The following is a 23085-nucleotide window of genomic DNA, read 5'->3' as shown; positions in this document are numbered from 1 at the left end:
AGAAAAGGGAAAAAAAAAAAAAAAAGGCGAACCGAGCAAACAGAGGGAGAAGCGCAAAGCAAGCCATAGCAAAACCGATTTTCCCATTCTTTTCCCATTTTTGTTCTCGACGCCAGTAAAACCAACACCCCCCTCCCTTTCCCCCTCTGGCCTGTACCACCCTGTGGTAACTAATGGGCGAGAACCCGCCTCCCGTCTAACCGCACGCCGAAACAAGAATCATGACAAGCCGTGTCTCCATCCATCCAGTCTTGATGATTGATCCCTTAAAAAAAAAAGAAAAGAAAAGACAAAAGGACCCATTGTGAAGATAAGCGAGCGTCGTCCTGCCGTCGCGTCCGTTCATGTGATGCATGTGGAAAGAAAATAAAAGTACCGAACAGCTGGGCGGCCGGCCAGGGTTGCGCAGAGAAGGTCGCGGGGAGGGCCGCAGGATCGGGTATTAAACGATTGGTAACGCAGGGATCCCATCGCAGCGGCCGGGCCCCTGCTGAAGGTACCGCGTAACGCACAGCGCCGCGGTTTCTAGCGACGATGGAGGGTTACTCCAAGCCCGTGGCTTGTCGTGTCGAGCCGAGGTGGTTTGTCGTCTTGGTCTAAACGGAAGCTTGTGTGCGTGCCCTCTGCATCACCGTCAGCACCCAAACGCTTTCCCCAGGGCTTGACCGCAAACGGTAGGACACCGGGCTGGGGCGGGTGTTTGCCGTCGGCAGAGCGACGGCTCTTCTCTGCCCGACAGGCACAGCGCCGGGAACGCACACCACTGGGCGGGGCACGATGCACCACGAGCTCGGGCCAAAGTACTGTACTGACAACTCACCTGTACTCTGACGACGCCGAGCCAGCCACGACGGCCAGATAAACAACCCTCCAACATTGACCCAATCCCGGATCCCCTCCGCATGCGCGCGGCCTGGATCCGGCACGACCGCCTTAGGCACTCTGCATGCAGCCACGACACGATTTGATGCGGCAGAAACGGCACTCATAAATCATCCAATGCGGACCCGAGTGGCATACGGAGCACATCCACTGGAGGAGGGTCGTGTCCGACTTGAGGAGGACGAACTGGTGTGCACAGCCGGCGCTGAGGGCCATCTTTTCTCTCTGATGCTGTCGCGGGACGTGACGGTAGACCGCGGGCCGAGGGCCAGAGGGGGAGTGGTGTAGGGCGTTAGGGTTGCTGCGCGGGTGTCTCAAATAGGAAAATGGGCCTAGCCTCTAACACCGTGTTAGTGCTAAGCAACTCGGGGCTACTCCGGCCGGCCGGGGCAGGATTTGACACTTACTAGTGGACAGGATGTGGGCGAGATTTAGGTAGGATATGTACAGACTGATGAGCTGGAAAACCGGGGTAGCTGTAGCTGTGGTTGAGTCGTAGGCTCGGTTGTGGTCGGTCGTTACGCGCTGCCAGAGCCGAGAGCCACGACGAGGGCAAGGTCGTTTAAGTAGAAGCCGAGGAAATGTCGGGGCACCAGGTGGGCGGCGACGGTCGAGCAGAGCGAGTGTTGGTGGTTGATTTGTTTGTCAAACGTGTATCTGCAGCGGAAGTCTGATTGTAGTCGGGCTGCAGAGAGTAAACGGGCGATAGGCGGACCTTTTGTGTTGTCGTGCGCACGACCAGAAGTGGAGGCTCTCCGGAGCAGTTCTGGGTTGAGATTGACCGGAGAGCTTGGACACACCTTGGTGGCCTGGTTCTCTCTCTTACGGCGAGCCAGAATGGACCATCGAGCGGGCCAGTATATGCGTCACAACTTCCGGCTGCCGAAGAAGGGGGCATCCCAGACTCGGCATGGGTTAGACAAGAACGGGTGTAAGGCGGGATTCGCCCCTGGCTGTCGCTGTTTTTTTTTTTGTCTTCCTTTTCACACCCCTCCCCTGGTGCTCCCAAAGCTCTGTTCGCGGCGTTGGTATAAGTTTGGTGGATCGAGAAACACGGTCGGAATGGCGCTGTGAGAAAAATATGTCGTAACAGGGATCAGGGCTACAAAAATGTGCAACGGCACTACCTTGTCGCAGAAAAAGCAACAAGAGAAGCGTACAGTACCCAGGCGACTCAGTGCTGCGCTGATGCAGACGGCTCTGCGTCTGGAGGCAACCCTTGATGCCGTACTGTACGTAGTACGCATTCGTAGGCCGGCGCTCCGGGTCGCAGGACCCATGCCAACAACGGCGGAGCAGCTCGACTACCGTTCAACGCTTGGGAGGCCGGTGGAGCGCCCGCTCCAGCTTAGGGCTTTTCCCAACGCGACCGCGCCACAAGCCAGAAAAGACGGGACGAGCCCTTCAATAGCCAGGGTCTCCCTGTAAATGGGCCGCCCTCGGTTTCCTTATACGGTTCCCTTGCAAGCACGTTGCACCCCCTTCGGGCCCTTTCTGGGCTGGTTGGGGGCTATAAGAGGGTGATATATGAAGGGTTTAGCCGTCGAACCTTGGTTGTCATCGTTTCCTCGCTGCGGTCTCTCAATTAAAAGAAGGCCTGGATATCCAAACAGACGCCAACTCTGGCGCCGGATGGGATGACTGGTCCATGCTGCAAGGGTCGGCCGCCTGTCGTCCAGCACTCACCTGCCTTCCCCCCCGGACGCTGAAGCATGAAGACGACGGCGAACGCATCCCCATTGGCCGCCGCCCGGGGGACGGGCGAACCGAGACGCTCGGGACACACGGACGACCCGCAGGAGAAAGTGTACTGGCTCAAGGCCTTCTCACCGTGACGGTCTGGCGCTGGCTCGGCCGAATACGAAGCCAGGCGAACAGCCGTGAGCAGCGCTGGGCAGATGGAAAGCCGAAGTCGAGCTCAAGCAATCGTGCTTGTCGCGCGTCTGCGGCGCTGCGTCGCACAAGGCAGCCTGGCAGACAGCAAGCGGGTACCTTGCATCTGTCACGGGGGGACAGCAGCTTCAGCCGAGGAGTACGAGCAACCTGCCCACCCCGGGAGTCGGGCAAGGCGGGTAAAGGCGTCACGGGTGTTGCGGGGTGAGAACGGCAAGCGGTGGCCGCTGATCCCTCTGATCTGGCAGTCCGAGCGCGTCCCCGACGCCTTCGACGAAGCGTTTTGACATGAACAGGATGGCGTTGCCCCACCTCGCGGTTTGATGATGTGGGCGAACACAAGAACTGGGGAGGACGGCGCGGCGGTGGAGAAACTGGCGGTGGGCTTCCTCCCCACCCCGCACAGCGGTTTCCCCGTCCCTTCGCCAGGGCAGAAGGCCATTTCGATTTCAGGTCGCTTCCTTCGACTGGGCGTCTGAAGCCATCTTTCGCCCTTGCGCGATCCTGTCGCGGCTTTCTAGGTACCTAAGCCGGCTCGACCCCCGCGTTCAGCCAGGGCTGGCCGTTTGCCCCTCATCCCACGCTGCCGCGCGGATATTCCGTGCCGCAGCCACGACAGCAACGGTCGTTCGACGGCATTTCGGAGCCTGGGACTTTGTTTCCAAAAGCGGCAGCCACCACACTCCTCCGCGCGGTGCTTGGATCCCTAGTGAAATAACTGCCGACCTGATCAGGCAACGTCTGGGAGTCTGAGCGCGTTTTCAGTGGAGCTAGCAGGGTACTTTCCAGGTCTGAGGCTCATGGAAGCCTGTACGGTGAGATTCCACAGCCCTGTGCGCAATCCAGGCCGGCGACAGGGGGGGGAGTGAAGGGGGGCAAGGCCAGGCACCCCAGCAGCGAACCTTCTGAAGAGCTTCTAGCGTCTAACGGTATGCAGAGCGGCAATGCCGGGCAGACTAAGCAACAGGCGCCGGCGAAGATCGCCTTCTCCGACGCTTCCAGCGCTCTGTCGCGATCCCTTCATCCGAATTCGACGAGCCCGCGCCCTGTGGCGTGAAAATCCCGCGGCTGCTTCCGCGGAAGATCCTTCTACAAGGCCTTGTCTCAGGCTCGTCATAGCTGCCTGCCCCGTCGGCGACCTCGCCTGAGTAACCTGACGGCCGTGGGACAATGAAATCGAACAGGCAGTTGGACAGGCCATCACGCCGCCACGCCGTCGTACAGCTCCGTCCTGCCTTCCAAGTATAGAGCAAACGGGCCACACCGACGACCGTTGGCTCCGCGTTTCGACGTGCACGCACAGCAGATCATCCTGCCGGACGGCTGCAGCCCGAAAAGCAGCCACCTTTCGACCAATTGGGGTCATTCCCGGGTCCCTGCTGACTTCAAACGCATGCGACCGCATCCGGGGCCTCATGCAGCAAGCTGGTCTATGCGCCGCCCAACGCCGACGACATGAAAACACCAGCTCGGCATCTCCCTCTGTCCGACAGCGAGGAACCAGCCAAGAAAAAATCCGATTCCCCGTGCTCATTCTCCCCGCAGGTGATTATCGACGGTACGCGTTTGTAGCCGAGCACTTAGACTCGCACCGTGGCGTGACCGAAGCTGATGGACCAGATTCGACATTCACCTGGTTATTAACTGCCCACTCCCCTCCCCCTCCCCAAGCGCGCAAAATGGTTTGGCATGAGCTTTAACCAATGTCACCGTGCCGGTTCCCCAGAGCGCGCAAGTCGGGCGCGGCGAGTTGTCAACGCAATCCGAGCTCGATCGCGGTTTCAGGCAGGTGGGCACATGCAAGCCACGTCTATTGGGCATCGGTTTGCTTTTTGGCCCAAAGGGGCAACTATGAGGAGAGCCGGGTGAGGCGGAATTCCGATCCCACGTCACCTCCAAGAGCCGTTGCGAACTTGGCGTGTCGTTCGATCGACGCCCACAACCCAACGCCGGCTCCCCTGTGCGTCGACTTGCATTGCCGCGTCATACCAAAAACCAGCCCCAACCGCTGTTCGACGCCGCCAACGGGTTGTCTGCCGGCATCCGAGAGCACCGGCAGGCTCTACGATGCTGCTGCTCATCTGGAAGGATGCGGAATGGCCTCTGGGGCGTTTCCCACCCCATGTTGCGATAAACGCCTTCCGACTTGCCGGCAACGATCCCGAACGGTCGACCGGGATGACCCTTCGACGCTCGCATCGGACGCTGGCGCGATGAGACATCACCGTCGATTCGCTGAAAATTCGGTGCCGGTCAGATTCAATATTGCAAGCGTCGTTGGAGAATAGCTACGCGACCTACTCCATCGGGCGATAGTCACCTTCGCTTCAACGCAGCCAAGAGGTTGCGATCCCGGATTCCCGGTCCCGCCACGCACTGCGAGCTCGACTTTTGCTTTTATCAGATCGCATGCGGGAATGCTTGCGTGCATAGCTGTCACAGTCCCCAGGCAGATCACGTCAAGGGGGGGGTACCCTTGTCTTCGCCGCCATCACGCTCATCCGTCCCCACTCCGTCTGAACTGGTTCGTGACACATGTGGACGGATTGGTTTGTTACCCATGTCTTGTTAGGCTGACAGCCTGGTCGCCCGCAAAGGACCCCGGCAGTCTACTACCCGGCAACCTGCGCACCCCGCCCCCGCTTAGCAACTTGTGCAAGCACGATACCCCCTCTACAAGGCGCATGTGGCCGTGATGTCACTCGCAGGACCCCCGTATGAGTCCCTTGGATTATTTGCCGAGTAGGTAAGCCAAGCAGAGCACGACCGGTGAGCGTCGGGAGTCGCTACCCGGTTGCAACGTTGTGCGCTGCATATGGTGCGGAGCGAGTAAAGCGTAGGCGCCGTCGCTTCGGTCGCGCCATGGAACCCGATGCGTTGCTCATCTCGAGTCGGCCCCTCGACGACTCGTCTTGCTCGCTTGGCTCTTTGTGCCCCCAAAAGACAAGCCTGGACTGCTCTGCAGGCGAACCCAGCAGCCGGCGAGGCGAGCATGGCGGGCATAAGGCGTCACATCGCTCCGTCTGCCCGACCAATCCCGTCGTGGGGGCGATGCTGGGCCATCCCGCATCTAACGGTTCCCACGAAACCGGAACCAGAGATTGTCATTTTCTGACGGATCACATTTTCTTCCCTCGCAACTCACGTAGCCAAGTACTGTACCGCCGCATGCACTGCTTATTTGTGTTTATCAGTCTATATTCTATGCGCTGTGCCGTGATACTGCCGCCCGGAAATAAATTCCCGGAGGTACCGTACAGTACCTCCCGCCGACTAAACAAACCCCCTAACCTCGTCCGCTCGTCTCGCAACCATGGGCCAACCGTCAACGCTCTGACGGACACGTCCCTGGTCGCTCGGCATCGCGGAACGCCCACCCTATACATACACAGGCTGTCGTGCCCAAATTGGCGGTGAGAGCGAGAGGAAACATGCTACGATCCATAACACACGATACAATCTCGCCGGGACGGAGGTCGACTACGTCGGCGCTCCGCCGCGTCGACCACGCCAAGCTCCTAACCAGGAGCAAAAGCTGGGGGCTGCCCTTGGCCTGTTTGGGTTCGATAATCTCCGCCATCCGTGGAAAAGACACCGCTCCGTACTGCTCGCACGTCGAATCGGCCCGGTTTGTAGAGAGAGGAGGGAAGGGGGGGGGGGGGGGGGGGTTGGTCTCCTCAATCGCCACCGTCGTCTGGTTTTGGCGGGTCCGACGTAATCTCGGCATGCGCAGCATGCTCCTGTTCCTGCTTCTGCTTCTGCTCATGCTCATGCTCGGTAGGCTTCATCTCTAGCGCGTCGCTCTCGCTTGGATGCTGTTTCTCCTGAAAGGTGAAGGCGTCCGAGAGATTGACCGCCAGGAACGTCTTGGGCAATTTCACCCTGCAATATAGCGCATTAGCAACCAACCCCCGCTAACGACCACACGTCCAGGGAGAACGCGACTTACTGGTGGAACTTTGCTCTCAGCGTTTCAATCACCACCATCCAGTCGGCATGCGCCGTCAGGCTCCGGCGGGGCGCGCACCCGATGCAGTGCCTGCTGTCGAGCTGCACGTCGAGCGGGTCAAAAACGTGGCAGCCCGGGCTGATGGTGATCTTGATGCTGTAATTGAACACGGGGCTGCCGTCGCCGTCGACGGGCGGGCTGGCGGGCATCTCGTACAGCTCAAACGAGATCTGCGAGAGGTAGTCGAGCTCGGGGATCGTGGCCCGCTTGATCTTGGTCTCGAGGCCGCCCTCAAGGATGCAGTTGAGTAGCGTATAGATGTGCGACTCCTTGGTGAAGTAGATGAACGACTTGGCCTCGTCCGAGGCCTGCATGTCCTCGAGGTCCTGGACGATCTCCTTGAGGAGGGGGAGGGAGGTGAGGAGACCGATCTCGAGCTGTGACAGGTCAGTAATCTCCCCTGGCTACCGGTCGGATAGGCGCCCACCTTTTCGCTGTCGGATATGCCGTACTCCTGTGGACAGATGAAATCAAAGAGCACCTTGGCCAGCTGGTACAGCTCCCGCAGCGGCTCGAAGCGCGCGTCCGTCTTGGCCTTGGTCTGACTGTTCCCCCGATATAGATGAAAGTACCTCTCGGGCAGCTCCGCCTCCCCGCCAGGCCGCAGCCCGTAGAGAAACGACCGCCGGCGAAAGATGCGCTTGACGGCCTCGCGGCCTTGGCTCTCGATCTTCTCGGACAGCGTGCCGGTCCGCTCCTCGACCCCTTTTTCGTCCGACCCCTTGACGGGCGGCGACGTCTTGCCCTCCTTGCCGTTAAATGAAGTCCCGTACTCCTCCTCGAGCATCAATCGGGGTGGCGTAAATACCCACTCGAGAAACTGCCGGTTGTGCAGTGCGTCGAACTTCATCGTGTCGTACAGCTCGGAGATCTTGCTAGGATCGACCTTTTCCCCATCGCAAAACTCGGCAAACAGCTTCTCCCACCGCTCCTTGAACAGTTCGGCGTCCTCGCCACAGCACCACCGCGCCTGGATGCTGTTCACCGCGCCCGTCTGCGACAACGACCCGTTCGAGTTGAGCGAGCTGAGCGACACGCCCGACGGGCTCTCACCGAGGCCCGTATCCGTGCTGGGGTTGCCGGCGGTCCCGAGCGAGCTCGCCGCGCCGTTGTACAGCTTGGCGTAGTTGTGCTGCATCACCTTGCGGTGGAAGTTCATGAGCTGCACGACGCGCGTCTGCACCTCGGACGGCTCGGGCATGTTCTCGGGCCAGGCGAACTGCGGCGGGCGCTCGTTGCCCTTGCGCAGAAGCCCCTTAAGCTTCTTCTTGACCTTGTCCATCTCGTCCTTGGCCGCGTTCGAGTCGTCGAGCAGGTCCTTGCGGATCGTGATGAAGTCCTCGGGTAGGTCCTTCTTGTTGAGGAAGCTGGCGGCCCAGATCTGGGCGCTCGTCACAACGCGCCGCTCGCTGCTGCTGAACACATGCACCTCCTCGAGCACCTCGCGGTTCATGAGCCCCAGGTCGGACCGCATGCTTTCGCCGAGCTCCTGCGACTGGTACCGCGCCGAGTGCGTCGGCTCGCCGCCCCATTTGACGATCAGCTGCAGCTTGTCGAGCACGAGGCGCTCCTCGGCGGCCGTGAACTTGGACATGGTCACGCCCGAGAGCGAGTCGTGCCTCTTGGGAGGCTTGCGGGGCGTTTTCTGGCCATCCTTGTCCGTCTCGTCTTCTGTCTGGATAGGCTGCTCTTCCTTGGGCGCGCCCTTCTCGTCCGGCGTGGGATCCGCCTTCTTCCGGAACATGGGCTTGATTTGGACCTTTGTGCCGGCCCAACTGCCCTTCTTGATCAAGACGTTGCGGAGCGCCCTGAGCTTCCCCTGGTCTTCGATGCCGGCTTTCATGGCCACATCGACGGCCTCAAGCACGCTGGCCAGCGCGGGCTCGCCGATGAGCAGCACTTCCTCCTGGTGTCCCTTGAGCAGCTCGATAAACGGCTCCGTATGGAAGGTGAACTTGTATTTTTGCTTGGGCGTGCGGTCCGCGTGGCGAATGACTGACACGACTCCCTTGAGCTTCCAGCTGGGCTTGGGTGGCGGCGGCGGCGGCGGCTCCTGCTCTTCTTGGACCGAGTTGTCGGGCAGGATGGATGGGGCGGCGGACACGATCGACGGAGTGGCCGACGGTGCGCTATCGGCGACGGAAGACGGGAATTGAGAGACCAGAGGGCTCGCGGGCATGCTGCCGAGTTTGGACTCGTGTTTGGCGAGCGCGGCCGCCTCGGCGGGCGAGTCTCGTACCCCCCTGTCGATGCTCGTCCTTCCTTGCGATGCTGCGAGTTCCCTGTCCTTGTTGGGCGCGGCACGGGCCGCCATGGGGTCCACATCCGAGATGGCCGGCGACGGCATGGGCGGCGTCCGGCCATCCTTACGCAGTTTCTCCTTCATGAAGAGGTCCCTGAGAATACTGGCGCAGTGGTCGTAGTAGTCGTCGTTGTCTTTGACGAAGCTCCAGCCGTTGACATCGATGACGTAGCTCTTGCCGCCGGCGCGCAGGAAGTCGAAGCCGCAGACGCGTTGGGCGAACGTCGTGCTGATCTTGCTCGCGATTTCCTTCTCCTCGCTGTTGAGCGCCGTCACGTAGCGTACCTCCTTGCCGTGCGTGTTGCGACGCACGACCCCATCTACGACCGGAGATTTTCTCGTCTCGGCGTGGCAGTAGGACGGTCCGACCGTGTATGCCTTGACATCTTCAGCATTGTCCACCTGCATGAAGCGTTCGTAGATGAAGCTGTCATTGGGCTGGGTTATGGCGCGCGGGACGATCAAGCCCTCAACGTACTCGCTGCTCTTGTTGCCGATCTTGCGGAACAGCTTGCGGGCGCCGCCCCCGGCCGACGAGGGGAAGTAGATGATGATGTTGTGGTCCTCGCCGCTCGTCGGTTTCTCGACAAAAGGCTTCTTCATCAGGGTACCGTCGACCGACAAGACGTCGCCCCCGTCGAGCAGCTCAACCTTTCGAGGAGCCGCTGCCTTGGCTTTGACCGGGTCGGGGTCGGTAGGTTCGAAGACGATGCCGCTCACGTCCCGGATCTGCTTGCAGACGTCGGGCGTGAGCAACCTCGGGCCGCCGTCGCGGTTGACCTCGATACGCTGGGGTGTGGGCACGCCGATGCGGTCGAGGAGCCGCAGGCAAAGGCGGCGGTCCCAGAGGACCTTCTGCATGGGCACATCGTTGACGCAAAATGGCTTGCGCGCCTTGACGTATGCGATGGCCTTCTCGAGGGGGAAGCCGTCGGAGTAAAAGGATATTAGGTAGTCACTGCGGTTGTTAGTACAGTCAAGTAGCTCAGAGAATCGATGGGCACTTGCCAGATAGGCCAGTTTTCAATCTCTATACCCCGGTTAGCTGCGTTCAGTCCGGCTAGCCGGCAGACTCACCCTCGTCGAGAATCACCTTGTCGCCAAAGACGCACACGTCGAACTCGCGGTTTTGTATCAGGCGATTCAAAATGTTTCTGCTAGGCTTGCTCCGCGCCTTGATGTCGAGGGCGCAGACGCCGATCACGCCCCAGGGGGCCGGCTTGTGCTCCTCCTTCTCGGGCCGGTGCGACATGGCGCGGTCGCCGCTCGGGCTGTGGCTGCTGGCTGCAGTGCTCCCGCTGAACCTGCGCTTAGCCCGGCTGCGGGACCTAGTCGGCTGGGGGCGCGGCGTAGGATTCCCCGCTTGTTGCGGCTTCTTGGCCATGTCGCCGACGTGCTGCGTGTGAGACTCCCGGGGCGTGGGCTGACTCGTGCCCTGTGACGCTTGGCTGCCCGTCATGCTGGGCACGCCGGACTCGGCCTGTGCGGTGGCGACTCCCTTGGCTCCTCCGGACGGCGCCAGGAACCCGGACACGGTCCGGTGGATCTGCACCCCAGTGACGCTGCTGGTATCGCTCCCGTTGGCCGATGCTGCCGAGCTCGGGATGCCGCGGACCGAGGCCAGACTGTACATGGAGCTCACGCTCATGCGGTTGCTGATTGGGGCGTCGGAGATGGAGGAGCGGGCGCTGCGCAGGGCGGCGTCGGGGAGGTTGCGATGTTGGGCTGTATCGCTGCTCGTGCCTGCCGGCAAGCGGGGCGTGTCCGGCTCGTCCGGGTTGGAGGCTTCGGTTGCGAAGTCTCGGGGCGAGTACACTGGAGCCGACGTCTGTTCGTGGGACGGGACAGGGGTGATTTGCTGGGAACCACCGTTTTCTTCGAGCAGCTTGGGGAGCTCCGCTTGGGCGGAAGGCGGGGGCATCGACACGTCTGTTCTCTCGGCGTGGACCTCGGTAGTGCCTGGCTCGGTCTGGGTGTTCTTGTGCGTGGAACTCTGCGAGAGATTGCGCCAGTGTGTTTGCTGGGCCACGGCCACGGCCCTGGACTCACTCACTCGAGCTGGAGACGGGCTCGCAGTGGCAGGCACGGCTGCTGCGTCTTCGGCAGAGCTTGTCGCAGCTTCTTGAATATCTGGAAGCGGAATGGACGGTAACGCAGCAGACGTCAGGCCCCCATCGCCCGGGGCGCTGGGCTGTGCGTCACCGGAATCCGATTCCATGCTGGCGGGCCTGGGCAGCCGACGGTGCGGCTTCGGCTGGTAGTGGCTAGCTGAACACTCGCAGCGAGCAAAAATCTGAAATGTCGACACCCGGAGGTAAAGGCAGGGGCTATGGCGTGCACCGGTGGCGACACGGATGATGCAAATTTACAAAGACAGCGGACATGCTGGTCGAGTTGGAAGCTCTCCCCCTGCTACGTCGTCTCGTCTCTTCCACGTGAAAAGCGCTAGCTGATGCCCGGCTCAATGGGCTAGCCAGGGACAAGCCTGACGGCAGAGGTTCATATCTTGCGCGCAGATAGGGCTTGCCGAACGGGCAGAGACACGAAGCTGGTCGGGGGCTAAGCCAAGGGGGTTGATACGCAAGATGGCGGAACCAATAGGCCAACCCAGTGTCAGAATGGCGGTTTTGCGGCAGGGATCCTTTTTTTTTTTTTTTTTTTTTTTTTTTTCCTATTATTATTATTTTTTTTCCTTCCCGGCGGGGCATTAGAGGGGCACGGAAAAGCACGATGACGCTTAGATGGCCCAGTCAGGGGCCGCATCCGGCAGGCACAAAACGAGGACGTTGTACTGCACAGCACGAGCCATATCGCTTGCAAATTCGTGGCTGTACATATCTCCAGCACCAATGTCGATTTTCTGCACCGAGGCATGTGTGATTTTGCACCCAAGAGCTCAGTGTCCCGACAACTTCAGGCGGACGGATGTGGTGGGCAACAGGAAAGTGGTCGCGTGACCTGCAGACCTCGGGTGCCAGGCAAATCCAGGCGGATCCCCATAGGTCGACTTGTCGAGTTTTATCGGATCTGTGCAGGCGGTCAAGGAGGTGGGTGAGCTGCTATGCGCGGGGAGCGGAGCGGTCATCGGGAGTGGGGCCTTGGCGGTCGGTGCTCGGCGATTGTTGGTGGGTCTTAGCGGGGCCTGGCCAAGTGGGGCCCAAACAGAGTGTGGCTGAAATTTTTGGAACGCTTGGGTGCCTTCTCGGACGAGGCTGCCGAAATCTTCAGCCCACGCGTATCGCGAAGACGGCAGAGGCTATTGGCGGTGTCCGAGTCGTCACGAGCTGCAATCCGTCACAATGCCTCACTCAGAGCCGGACCGCCCGTTGACCAAGCGCCAGAAGCTCGATGCGGCCGGAAAGGCATCCTCGGCCGCAAAGAGAGGTTCGGCCATCTTTGCGCCGTTCCGGGTATGTTCGCAACGGTTGAGGTGCGCCTCGGTCGTTTTCTAACTTGTACAGACCATCGGGCTGGTGTCTCCGACTAACGTGCCGTTCGCGTCGATTCCCCTTGGCAAAACCACCTTCCAGATTACGACGTCGGTCGGCCGAGCGCTGCAGACGTACGATCTCAAGCGCGGCCTCAACCTCGTCTTCGTGACACGCCCCCAGACGCCCGCCGACATTACGGCCACATATGCTTGGAAAGAGAAGGTCTTTGCCGCCTGGGGTAATCCGCAAAGTGGAGAGCCTCAGGGTCTGTGGGCCTTTCAGCGCGGCAAGAAGGCCGCCGAGTTGCAACTGCCCGCCGACCTTGACCAGCCGATCAGGCAGATTCTCATTTTTGGTTCCTGGATCGTCGCCTGCGCCATGACGAGGGTAGAGGTGTGGAAGTCGGCTACCCTGGAGCACTACACAACCATTTTCTCGACTTCGGCCAGGAAGGGCGACAACGAGCTGACGGGCGGCGTCTGCAACATGCCCACCTTCCTCAACAAGATCTTTGTCGGGCGGAGAGACGGTTGGGTCGAGATTTGGAACGTCAGCACGGGCAAGCTGATCTACACCATTCTGCCCCCCTCGCCCGACTGCGGTGCCGTCACCTGTCTCGAGCCGAGCCCGGCACTCTCGTTGCTGGCCATTTCATACTCCGAGGGGCCCCTGGTCATCCAGAACGTCCTCACGGACAAGCCGGTCTTGCGCCTCAGTGCTGGCACCGACGATGCGCCCGTTACTTGCATCTCGTTCCGGAGCGACGGCCAGGGAGCGGGCCAGGACGGCCGCAAGGACGGCGTCATGGCGACGGCGACCGGTGTTAGCGGCGACGTCACCTTCTGGGATCTCAACAAGGGCGGTCGGATCATGGGCGTACTCAGGAGCGCACACAACCCCCCTTCCCAGCGTGGGGATGTCCGCGGAGGCATCAGCAAGGTTGAGTTCCTGCCCGGACAACCCGTCATTGTCACCAGCGGGCTCGACAACTCGCTCAAGTCGTGGATCTTTGACGAGTCGCCCTTCTCGCCCGTCCCGCGCATCCTGCACACGCGGAGCGGCCACGCGGCCCCTGTCAGCTGTCTTCAGTTCCTGCCCTCCGATTTCGACGGCGCCGAGGCCGGCAACAAGTGGCTGCTCAGCGGCGGCCGGGACAGGAGCCTATGGGGGTGGAGTCTGCGCCGCGATGGTCAGAGCTCCGAGCTCAGCCAGGGCAATATCCGCAAAATGGCAAGGAAGATTGGCATCCTCGCGGGCGGCTCGCTCTTGCACGGACCGACTACTACCCTAGACGATCTCAAGGCGCCAGAGATCACCTGCATCGCGTCCTCGCTGAATCGCGACGGCGGGATGGGCGCAATGCCGGGGAAGCAGATGATTTGGGATAAGGGCAACGACAAGAACAAGCTCACGAGTGCTGAGCTCAGCGGCATGACAGGGTGGGAAAGCGTCGTCACTGCGCACAAGGACGACCCCTGGGCGCGGACCTGGTTCTGGGGGAGAAAGAGAGCGGGTCGGTGGGCGTTCAAGACGGGTGATGGAGGAAACGTCTCGACCATCGCCATTAGCCCCTGCGGCAGCTTCGCCTTGGTCGGCTCGGCCGGTGGCAGTATCGACATGTTCAACCTCCAATCCGGGCGGCATCGGCAGCGATTCCCGTCCAGGCTCACACCGGCGCAGCTGAGGCAGCTCAAGATGCAGCAGCTCAAGGTGTTGGACAAGGTCAACCAGCTCCAGGCGCCGTCCAAGACGTTTGCGCCAGGAAGCGGGAGGCATACGGAAGCGGTCACTGGCATCGTCGTCGACTCGCTCAACAAGACGGTCATCTCGTGCTCCCTTGATGGTAAGGTCAAGTTTTGGGATTTCGTGACGGGCAATCTCGTCGACGAGATCGACTGGGCGCCCATGACCAAGATCACGGCGTGCCGCTACCACCCCGGCAACGACCTCATGGCGTTTGCCTGCGACGACCATTCGATCCGGGTGGTCGACATTGAGACGAAGCGGACAATCAGAGAATTCTGGGGCTGCCGCGGCGACATTAACGACTTTTGCTTTTCCAACGACGGGAGATGGATCGTTGCCGCCTCGCAGGACTCGATCGTCCGCGTCTGGGACCTGCCGACGAGCCATCTGATCGACGGCTTCCGCCTCGAAAAGCCATGCACGGCCCTCGCTTTCTCGGCGACGGGCGAGTACCTCGCAGGTGCGGTCCAAGACAACCTCGGTGTGCAGATCTGGACGAACAGAACGCTCTTCAAGCACGTCCCGACCAGACAAATCTCAGACAAAGAAATTGGCCCGATCGACGGCCCCACCGCATCAGGCGAGGGCGGCCAGGGCCTGATCGAAGCCGCCTTTGAAACGGACGGCGCGGCCGAAGAGGAGGAGCAAGAAGACGGCGTCACTGCCCCAGTGCTGGACCAGCTGAGCAAGGACATGATGACGCTCAGCCTAGTTCCGAAGAGCCGGTGGCAGACGCTGCTGCACATCGATCTAATCAAGGCGCGTAACAAACCCAAGGAGCCGCCCAAGGCGCCCGAGAAGGCGCCCTTCTTCCTGCCGTCGGTCGGAGGCGCGAATTCACTGCTACCTCCGTCTGAGGATAAACCGAGGGAAGCGGGTGCCGCAAGCGGTGCGTCGAGGATAACGCAGCTTGACAGGGCAAGGCAAGAGCAGGCGCTCTCGTCCAAGTTGCTTGTCGGCGCCGCGGCTGGGGATTGCAAGTAGCTCATCACTCGTTTTGCCGTGGGACGCGATGCTAACGTGGCCAGACAATGCTTTCATCGAACACCTCAAATCCCTCACGCCGGCGGCAGCAGACCTCGAGCTGCGCTCGCTCTCGATCGGCCACGGCGACGACGCGTCCAACGAGCTGCTGCATTTCATCAAGGCACTGACCAGCCGGCTTGTGGCGAGACGCGACTACGAGCTAACACAGGCATGGATGACGGTATTTTTGCGGCTGCACTTTGACCTGGTCATGGAGAGCGAGTCGCTGCTGAAGGCGCTCGCAGAGTGGAAGGAGCATCAGGGGAGGGAACGGGACCGGCTGCAGGATCTTGTTGGATATTGTGGGGGTGTTGTGGGATTCTTGAGGAGTCCGAGGACATGAGCATGACGGCGGAGCCGTTCTACAGAGGGGTGCAAAAATCCACGTCTATTATACTGGGGTATCTGTCTCCTTTTCGCGCACATCGGCGTCGGCCCAACAGCAGTGGATTGCGGCGCTACCCAAAGAGATAGTCTAACACTCGGTCGAACGCGTTCCTAAGCGGGTAAGCAGGTATCAAAACCTCGAACCGGGTCAACTCACTTTGGGGGGGTCGGCACATAGCTGCGCTCGTATTCATCGACCTCGTCGAGGTTCTTCACCAGATCGACCTCGTCAGCTCGGCAGATCTTGGTCCGCTTGAGAAACTTCCATCCGAGATAGAGGCACGGGCAAATGCCAATCATGGCGTATCTGGAGTTCAACGTTAGCACCATCCTAGACGCTCAAGACGGCGAGAACTCACGAGAAGAGAAAACTGGGCACGTCCCATTTGCCCGGTAGAAACACTGTGTATCCCCCCACAAACGCCATGACGAAGCACCCCGCCAGCGCATACCACGCCGCGTACGGTTGCATCAGGGCCTTGTATGGCAGCGTATCACGACTGACCCCCTGCGCCTTGAGCGCGGCGTAGAAGCGGATGTACGTGACACAGACGACACTAAAGTTGATGAGCTGGCTGGCCGTCACCAGATTGACAAACCACTGGAGCACCACGGCGGCGTCGTTGGACACCTGGAGGAAGGCCAGCAGGGAGATCGCCAGCACCACCAGCACGCAGTAAATGGGCACGCCCTTCTTGTTGCACTTTGTGAAGAGCCTGGGAGCCTTCCCCTCGAGCGCCAGGCCGTACAGCGACCGCGAGGCGCAGTATACGTAGCTGTTGCCCGCCGAGAAGGCGGCCGTCAGGACCATGGCGTTGACGATGTCCGGGAGCACGCGGATCCTGAGCCGGGTCATGGCGACGACGTACGGGCTGGCGGCCGCGCCCGGCGCGCCGGTACTAAACGCCGTCGCCATCTCCTCGTCGTTGTACGGGACGAGGATACCCACCGCCAGCGAACCCAGCACGAAAAAGGTGGTCAGGCGGTAGAATACGGCGTTGAAGGCGCGCGGCATCACCACGCGCGGGTTCTCGGCCTCGCCGGCGGCCATGGCGACGTAGTCCGGCCCGGCGATGGTGAAGGACGCCTGGATGAGACACTGCAAGAAGCCCAGGAAGCGGCCGAGGGCGCCCGTGTGGTACAGCTCGGCGAACGCGCCCGGCTCGTACCAGTAGCGGAAGCCGAACCGGTCGCCTAGCGGGTTACCGCCGAGCATGACGATAAAGGTGAAGATGAGGAGGCCGATGATGAGGAGCATCTTGCCGAGGGCGGCCCAGAACTCGACCTCGCCGTACCACTTGACGGCGAGGATGTTGATCAGCCCGTAGAGGACCATCGTGATGGCAATGATGACCCCCGCCGGCACCACGTCGCTCCAGTAATGGATGATGACGTTGCAGGCCGTGATTTCGAAGGGCACCATGGCGGCCTCGAAGACGAAAAAGTTCCAGCCGGCTGCGAAGCCGAAGGCCTCGTCGACGTAGCGGCCGGCGAACCGGATGAAAGGGGACGAGATGGGGAGGTACGTCACCATCTCGGCCATGCACAGCGTCACGGCCAGGATGAAGGTGCACCTGCGGTTGTCAGTGTCATGCCGATCACGTGCGTCGGTGCTACATGCCATATCGTGAAAGCCATGAACAAGCTGGCCGGACCCCCACTGAGGAGACCTCTGCCGATCTGGACGTAAAGAGCTGTGCCGATGGTGCCTCCGATGCCTGAGGAGGGGTCGGTCAGCATTGGGGCTCAGGAACCGCTGTGGTCACGACGCACCGATCAGCTGGATGTGGCGCGATTTGAGCTTGCGGTGGGTATGGTCGCCGGGGGTGCTTCGGATCGAGGCGCTCTCGGGCGAAGCCGTTCCCGAAGGGCCATGGGGGATCTTTTCCGGGTCTTTGCCTAAGCCGGCACCCTGCACATCTACGCCTGTCGACGCCATGGATGAGGCTGTGGCGTCGGTCTCTGTTTTTTACGAGCCGTGTTGCGCCCGGGTTACCACTGCCCTGGGCGAGCTGGACTTAGTGTATTTGCTTGAGCAAGAGGGAGAAGAACTGGACAATGAATGTCATGGGGCGGAGCTTTCTGGGAGACAAGCCGAAGGGCAATGACAGGCGGTCCTCGGATACCACGTCCGAGGTTTGATCGCAGGGAAAGTGTTCGCGCAGTCGATTGTCTTGCACACTAGATGACAGGCAACAGAGCTTCCAGAACACGCAAATCTGCGTCTGTTTAGTGTGCCGGACAATTCGACAGGTTTGAGACCTCACGAAAACTGCCAGCGGCACAAACTTCTGCACCCTGACGATCACTCCCACGCGGGGAGGGGAGGGGGGGTATTCCGTTATATGGTAGTCCGAGCAGCAGGGGTCGAGCAGCAGGTTTTTTTACAACTCGGATGGCGCCATCGATCCAAGATCGATCCCCAGCTTCATCCCGCGTGCCCCGCATCAGCGCCGAGGAGCCCACATGGTGCCCTGGTTCGGCCGCGGGGAGCTGGGGCATTCGGCAGGTGGCACGGGGAGACCCCTGTCGGGTGGCCGACCGCTTCGGACGGAGGATTTCGCCAAGGCCGTTTGGCTCCGTAAGCATGTGCCGCGGGGCCGAGCGTGGCGCTCACTAGGGCCTAGCGCCCGACCGGCGTCGCCAGGTCTGCCACCGGCGTGTTACCCTTGGGCACGGTCGCAGTCCGGCCCTTGCACCATGGAGAAAAGCCCGGGGGCAGTTGCGCCAGTAACCGCCCGTCTGGTTCACAATAGGATTGGCTTGATGGTGAATCGCGGTGATGGGGCCAGGGCCAAACCGAATGAATTTCGATATCATGATCGCGTCCGCTTACGAAGCCGTCAGAGCCCATCGGAGCAGCGAGCCGAGGCCTCATCTCCTTTGCTGGTTGGGACTGTGCTCGGCAGTTCCCTAATGCGATCCTCGACAACACAAAAACAAGCACTCACATGACAAGCAACAGAACCCTGAGAGGACGGTCCGGCTTCTCTGAACCAGCAACAAGCAGCTTCTCTAGACCCCTTTCTACTCCGAGATAACTTCCATCATCCACCGAAACTGACGGCGCCGAATACAACTAGGTCGGCGAGCAATACGAGGGCAACTATCAAATGATGAAGGGGCCCAGCAACGAAGAGAGCAGTACTAACATAGACGACGGCGGCGGCAGCGGCTACAAGACACTCCACAAACAACCCCAACCCATCCCAAGCGAGCCCTAGCCCAAGCACGTGCCCCGATCTGATAAACTTGCATCCGCCTCGCGGCACTGATTGGCCGCCTTCTTTGACTCTAAGCTAGTGCTTGCCCAGAGGGGCCGGCGCAGGTGGTCGGACAGGAGCACCGCCGGCACCATAGCGGAGCATGGACGCCAGAATAGCAGCCACTCTAGTTTGGGGTATGTGGTGACGGGCGGCGACCTGGGCGTACGGAAATGTCGCCTGTGCCGTTCGCGATATGTCGGCCACGAGATTCAAGTGGCGAACGTGCTGTCCCGGCTGCTGTCCCGGCTGCTGTCCTGGTTGTGGCGGGAGAAGTGACGGTTCTGGCGGGAGAGTTCCTGCGCTACCTACAAAATTCCCGGAAGATGTGAATTGGAAGCTATTCTGTGGACTCTGTGGGCGCAGGGCCGTTCGAGGTAGTGGGGGGTTCCCTTGGACCTGACGGGCAGGGTTATCTTGGGCCAGTCTTGCGCAGTGGTGCCACGGCAGCGTGAACCCCGGTGCTGGAGACGGTGAGCGTCCATACATTTGCGTTGTGCTGGGCCCGAGGCCTCTCAGGGCCGGGGTCGGTCCGGAAGCTCCAGGGTTGAACCACGGTATCTGCTGCTGACTCAATGCAGCACGCTGTGGGACACCGAAACAGTTGTCGTTCTGTTGGGCCTGGCCCTGCACGGGAACACCGGTGAGCAACACCGGGGGCGTGCTCCAGTTTGGTTGCGGCACCGGGACGATGTTGCCCGTCGAATACATGGTAAAGGGCATCGCGTTATGGCTGCCCATGGAGGGGAAAGAAGGCTGTGTCGGAACCGGAGTACCCATGCCCGGCCTGCTCAAAATGCCGTTGTCAGGGGAAAAGATGCCGCTCACGTCAAACCTTGGCGCGTTAGTCGCCGTGCTGTTGAAATCGAGGCACGATATCTGATCGACTCTGATGGAAGCCTGTGGCGCATTGGCAACAGGGACGGGCTGGATCGTGTTCACGCCGGGTACGCGAGGCGACGGTAGCGCCTGAGGGAGTTGCCTCGGAGAGATAGCCTCTGAGAGCCGGGACGACCCGGTTGGTGTTGGCGCGAGCGACCGCGGGAATCCAAAATTCTGTAGAACCGGAAGCGAGACTCCCCGGTTATCGAGGGTCGAGTCAGGATCCTTCTGTTGCTGTCCTGGTTCTCCCATGCTCCGGCACCGGTCGCCCTGCGAAGCCTGAGATGGACCAGAAATGGGAGGAGGGCTCTGCGATTGGGCCATTGCCTTGCTGGGTTTCTGCTCTGTCCCTCGTCTCTTCTTGACTGGATTTGACGAGACAAACTGAATCTCGTCGTCGGCAAGCGATCTCTTGGCCGGAAGGGCTGTGCTGGTTTCCTCAGTACGACTTGGGAGTGATGTTGCCTGCTGTTGTGCAGGCTGGTCCTGGCTGGCAGACGACATGGTCCAGGACGCTGTGGTCAGTATGAGAGACCGATGTGACCGCCATATTGTCCGGGATGCAGTGAGCGAGTAGTTATATGCTTGGGTGGTCAAAGAGAAGTGCGTCGTTGATCTGGGCATCAGTTCAGATCTGGCATGCGCATTCAGGACTATGAAAGGGGTATCTAGCGGTCCATCAACCTAGCTGTTTCCTGCATTGATCAAAGGAGAATATCAACCGCAGGCGGTGGCCGGTAAGAAGAGAGGCATGTAGAGGGATGATCAAGGACCGTCACGAGCGTGAATGGCACATCGATATCGGCTGCTATGACATGTGACACATTGTCTGCAGCGGTAGGATACCAAAGGCCATCAGAGAGGAAAAGCATTGAAGAGCAACGCTATGAGAACGATGCGGCCATGCACTTTCCTGCACCAACCCTAACCCAGCCCTGACCGTTCCCGGCCGCTGACAGCTGGAAGTCCCCCCAATCCAAACCCGCCAAAAGCTCAAGCTCCAGCGGGGCAAGGCTGCGCTTCTGCCTTGCGGGTCAAACACCCCGCGACCTCTCCCTCCCATCACTCAACCAGGTACGACAGCAAGACTGGGGAAACTGTCATCTCCTGTGTCCGGCGGAGCCCGCAAATTCACCAGAATCACCATGGCGGGCCAGGCAGCCAACGAGCTGCTCTCAACGCAAAAGTCGTCTGATCTTCAGGTGGCTCTGCACCCGCTGCCCATCCTCGAGATTTCTGATTTCATTGCCCGGGCATACCAGCGCGGACTCAGAGGAGCTGTTGTCGGCGCACTGTTGGGCCAACAGCACGGCCGTGATATCACAATTGAACACAGCTTTAGCTGCAAATCCATCAAGAATGCCGATGGCCACTACGAGCTCGATCAGGAGTGGTTCAGGCAACGTCTGGACCAGAGTGCGTGCCCCGCGCCCCGGGCTTTGACGCTTGCTGACACGCGCCAGTGAAACTCGTTCACAAGAGCCCGCTGCTCGACCTCGTCGGCTGGTACACGCTTGTGCCCAAGACGGGCCCTACCGCCCTCCACCTCCCGATCCACCGCCAGATCAGCGCCGTGAATGAGTCGGCCGTCCTCCTTGGATTCCACGTCGAGGACATCCTTTCCCCCACCGCCGGAGACCCTCTGCCCATCACGGTATACGAGAGTAATATGGAGGCCCAAGACAGCGCCCGGGAGACCGAAGGCGAAGACAAGGAGATGAGGGACGCCGAGGCGCCCGCCAAGATGGCGCTCCGGTTCCGCAAACTGCCCTACACGACGGAAACTGGCGAGGCCGAGATGATCGCGATGCAGTTCATCCGTGAAGGCGGCGCCAACGCCATGGTGGACACGACCGAGAGTCACATCCTCGAGCAGTTCGACAAGAAGATCGCCGTGGACGACGGCAAGGGCAAGCGCCGGGCTGTTGCCTACGACGAGAGCAAGCAGTCCAAGAAGGCGCCCGCCACCGCCTCGGCAGCCGCCGAGCAACAACAGCAGACAGCTAACCCCGACGCCAACCTCACCCGCGTCGAGGCCGAGTACATGTCGGCCCTCCAGGCGAAGTACAACGCCATCAAGATGATGAAGTCCCGCGTCTCTCTCGTCATCGCCTACCTGCAACGTCTCCAGTCGCCAGATGCCAACGGCGTCGCCCCTTCCAATACCATCCTCCGTCACATCCAAGCGCTCGTCACCAATCTCGGCCTGGTCGCCCCCGCCGAGCAGGCCACGCTCGAGCAGGAGATACAGCGCGAGACAAACGACGTCAACCTGGTGTCGCTCATCTCCGATCTCATGTCCAGCGTCAGCCAAGTACGCGAGGCGGGCAAGAAGTTCTCGGTGCTGGAGCTGTCGCGTCATGGGCGGCAGGGCAGGAGTGCCGGGCCGGGCGCAGCGGGGTTCGACCCCGGGTTCATGCCGCTGGGCCCTCTCGGCGGGGAGATTGCGCATAGCGGCGGGGCCGCTGTTGGAGATGCCATCGCCGGGGAGGGCATCTTCAAAGAGGGATCCAAGCTGGGGTGGTGATCGGCTTGGGTGGGATTGCATTTGGAGTGTGGCAAACCCGATGTGGCTCGGTATGACGATGATGATAATGACTACATGGGTCGTTGATAGGGTAGCCAACGGGAGTGAGGGGAGATGATGATGCATTCCGCACCCTGCATTTGCACGGATGGCATGGTCTGACTATTCTCCTCCCAGTTTCCCTGCATTTTTCCTTTCTCAGGCGTTCGAGAGAGCAGTGACTTGACTGCTTCGTTGGTACTGTTCAAAGGAGAAGTTCTAAGACCCTCCCGTTCTACAAAAAGGAGGCTGCTGCTGCATAGATCAGGACCCCGGCCTAGATGGGATAGGGATTACGGACGGTCATGATTCGCATGCCCGACCAGGAGTAGATACTAGTTAAAACATGCACTTGTGGATGAAGGCACAAGGTTGGGCTTGCTGTCTGATAGACGGCCCAGGACACAGGGATGCACCAGAAGAGACGGTGGATATTGTCTACACGGCTACCTGTCCGCGCTTTTCTAGAACCAGCCGAGTAAGCAGCAAATGAAGCGTTGATTACACGTAGGAGACACCCATCCCTCTCATCTCGCCTCGATGTGAATCTTCAAAGTCTTCTTAACCGCACCAGCACCAGCACCAGCACCGCGCCACATCCACGCTTTTCGATCCAAAAGACTGGTCAGGGGAAATAGAAGAGAAACACAGAGCGAACACGAAGGGGAAAAAAAAAGAAGAGAAGAAAAACCCCGGTC

At 60.5% G+C, this 23085-nt stretch overlaps 5 protein-coding genes across 5 annotated transcripts; 2 read left to right on the top strand and 3 right to left on the bottom strand.

The window, feature by feature from the left end:
- Positions 1-6452: 6452 nt before the first annotated feature.
- On the bottom strand, positions 6453-11304 carry VIP1 (inositol hexakisphosphate and diphosphoinositol-pentakisphosphate kinase; the record flags this gene model as incomplete). The annotated part of the gene is made up of 5 exons (XM_071062327.1): positions 6453-6657; positions 6725-7161; positions 7212-10044; positions 10095-10116; positions 10164-11304. 5 exons carry the CDS (start codon positions 11302-11304, stop codon positions 6453-6455), a joined length of 4638 nt encoding a protein of 1545 aa, XP_070918428.1.
- A 1081-nt stretch (positions 11305-12385) lies between these two features.
- UTP21 (rRNA-processing protein utp21) lies at positions 12386-15632 on the top strand (the record flags this gene model as incomplete). Its single annotated transcript, XM_071062326.1, has 3 exons — positions 12386-12496; positions 12548-15239; positions 15292-15632. The coding sequence occupies 3 exons, from the start codon at positions 12386-12388 to the stop codon at positions 15630-15632; spliced, it is 3144 nt and encodes a 1047-aa protein (XP_070918427.1).
- A 115-nt stretch (positions 15633-15747) lies between these two features.
- Positions 15748-17615, bottom strand: AGP2 (proteinral amino acid permease agp2; the record flags this gene model as incomplete). Its single annotated transcript, XM_071062325.1, has 5 exons — positions 15748-15787; positions 15834-15983; positions 16036-17250; positions 17298-17394; positions 17450-17615. The coding sequence occupies 5 exons, from the start codon at positions 17613-17615 to the stop codon at positions 15748-15750; spliced, it is 1668 nt and encodes a 555-aa protein (XP_070918426.1).
- Positions 17616-18975: 1360 nt separating this feature from the next.
- MFIFM68171_06904 (uncharacterized protein) lies at positions 18976-20325 on the bottom strand (the record flags this gene model as incomplete). The annotated part of the gene is made up of 1 exon (XM_071062324.1): positions 18976-20325. One exon carries the CDS (start codon positions 20323-20325, stop codon positions 18976-18978), a length of 1350 nt encoding a protein of 449 aa, XP_070918425.1.
- A 641-nt stretch (positions 20326-20966) lies between these two features.
- MFIFM68171_06903 (uncharacterized protein) lies at positions 20967-22348 on the top strand (the record flags this gene model as incomplete). The annotated part of the gene is made up of 2 exons (XM_071062323.1): positions 20967-21237; positions 21285-22348. The coding sequence occupies 2 exons, from the start codon at positions 20967-20969 to the stop codon at positions 22346-22348; spliced, it is 1335 nt and encodes a 444-aa protein (XP_070918424.1).
- Between the last annotated feature and the right edge of the window lie 737 nt (positions 22349-23085).

Source organism: Madurella fahalii, assembly GCF_045866475.1.
Source record: "Madurella fahalii IFM 68171 DNA, scaffold_3, whole genome shotgun sequence".
Classification (NCBI taxonomy): domain Eukaryota; kingdom Fungi; phylum Ascomycota; class Sordariomycetes; order Sordariales; genus Madurella; species Madurella fahalii.
Note: the sequence above shows the minus strand (reverse complement) of the source record. Positions and strands in the feature narration are given on the sequence as shown.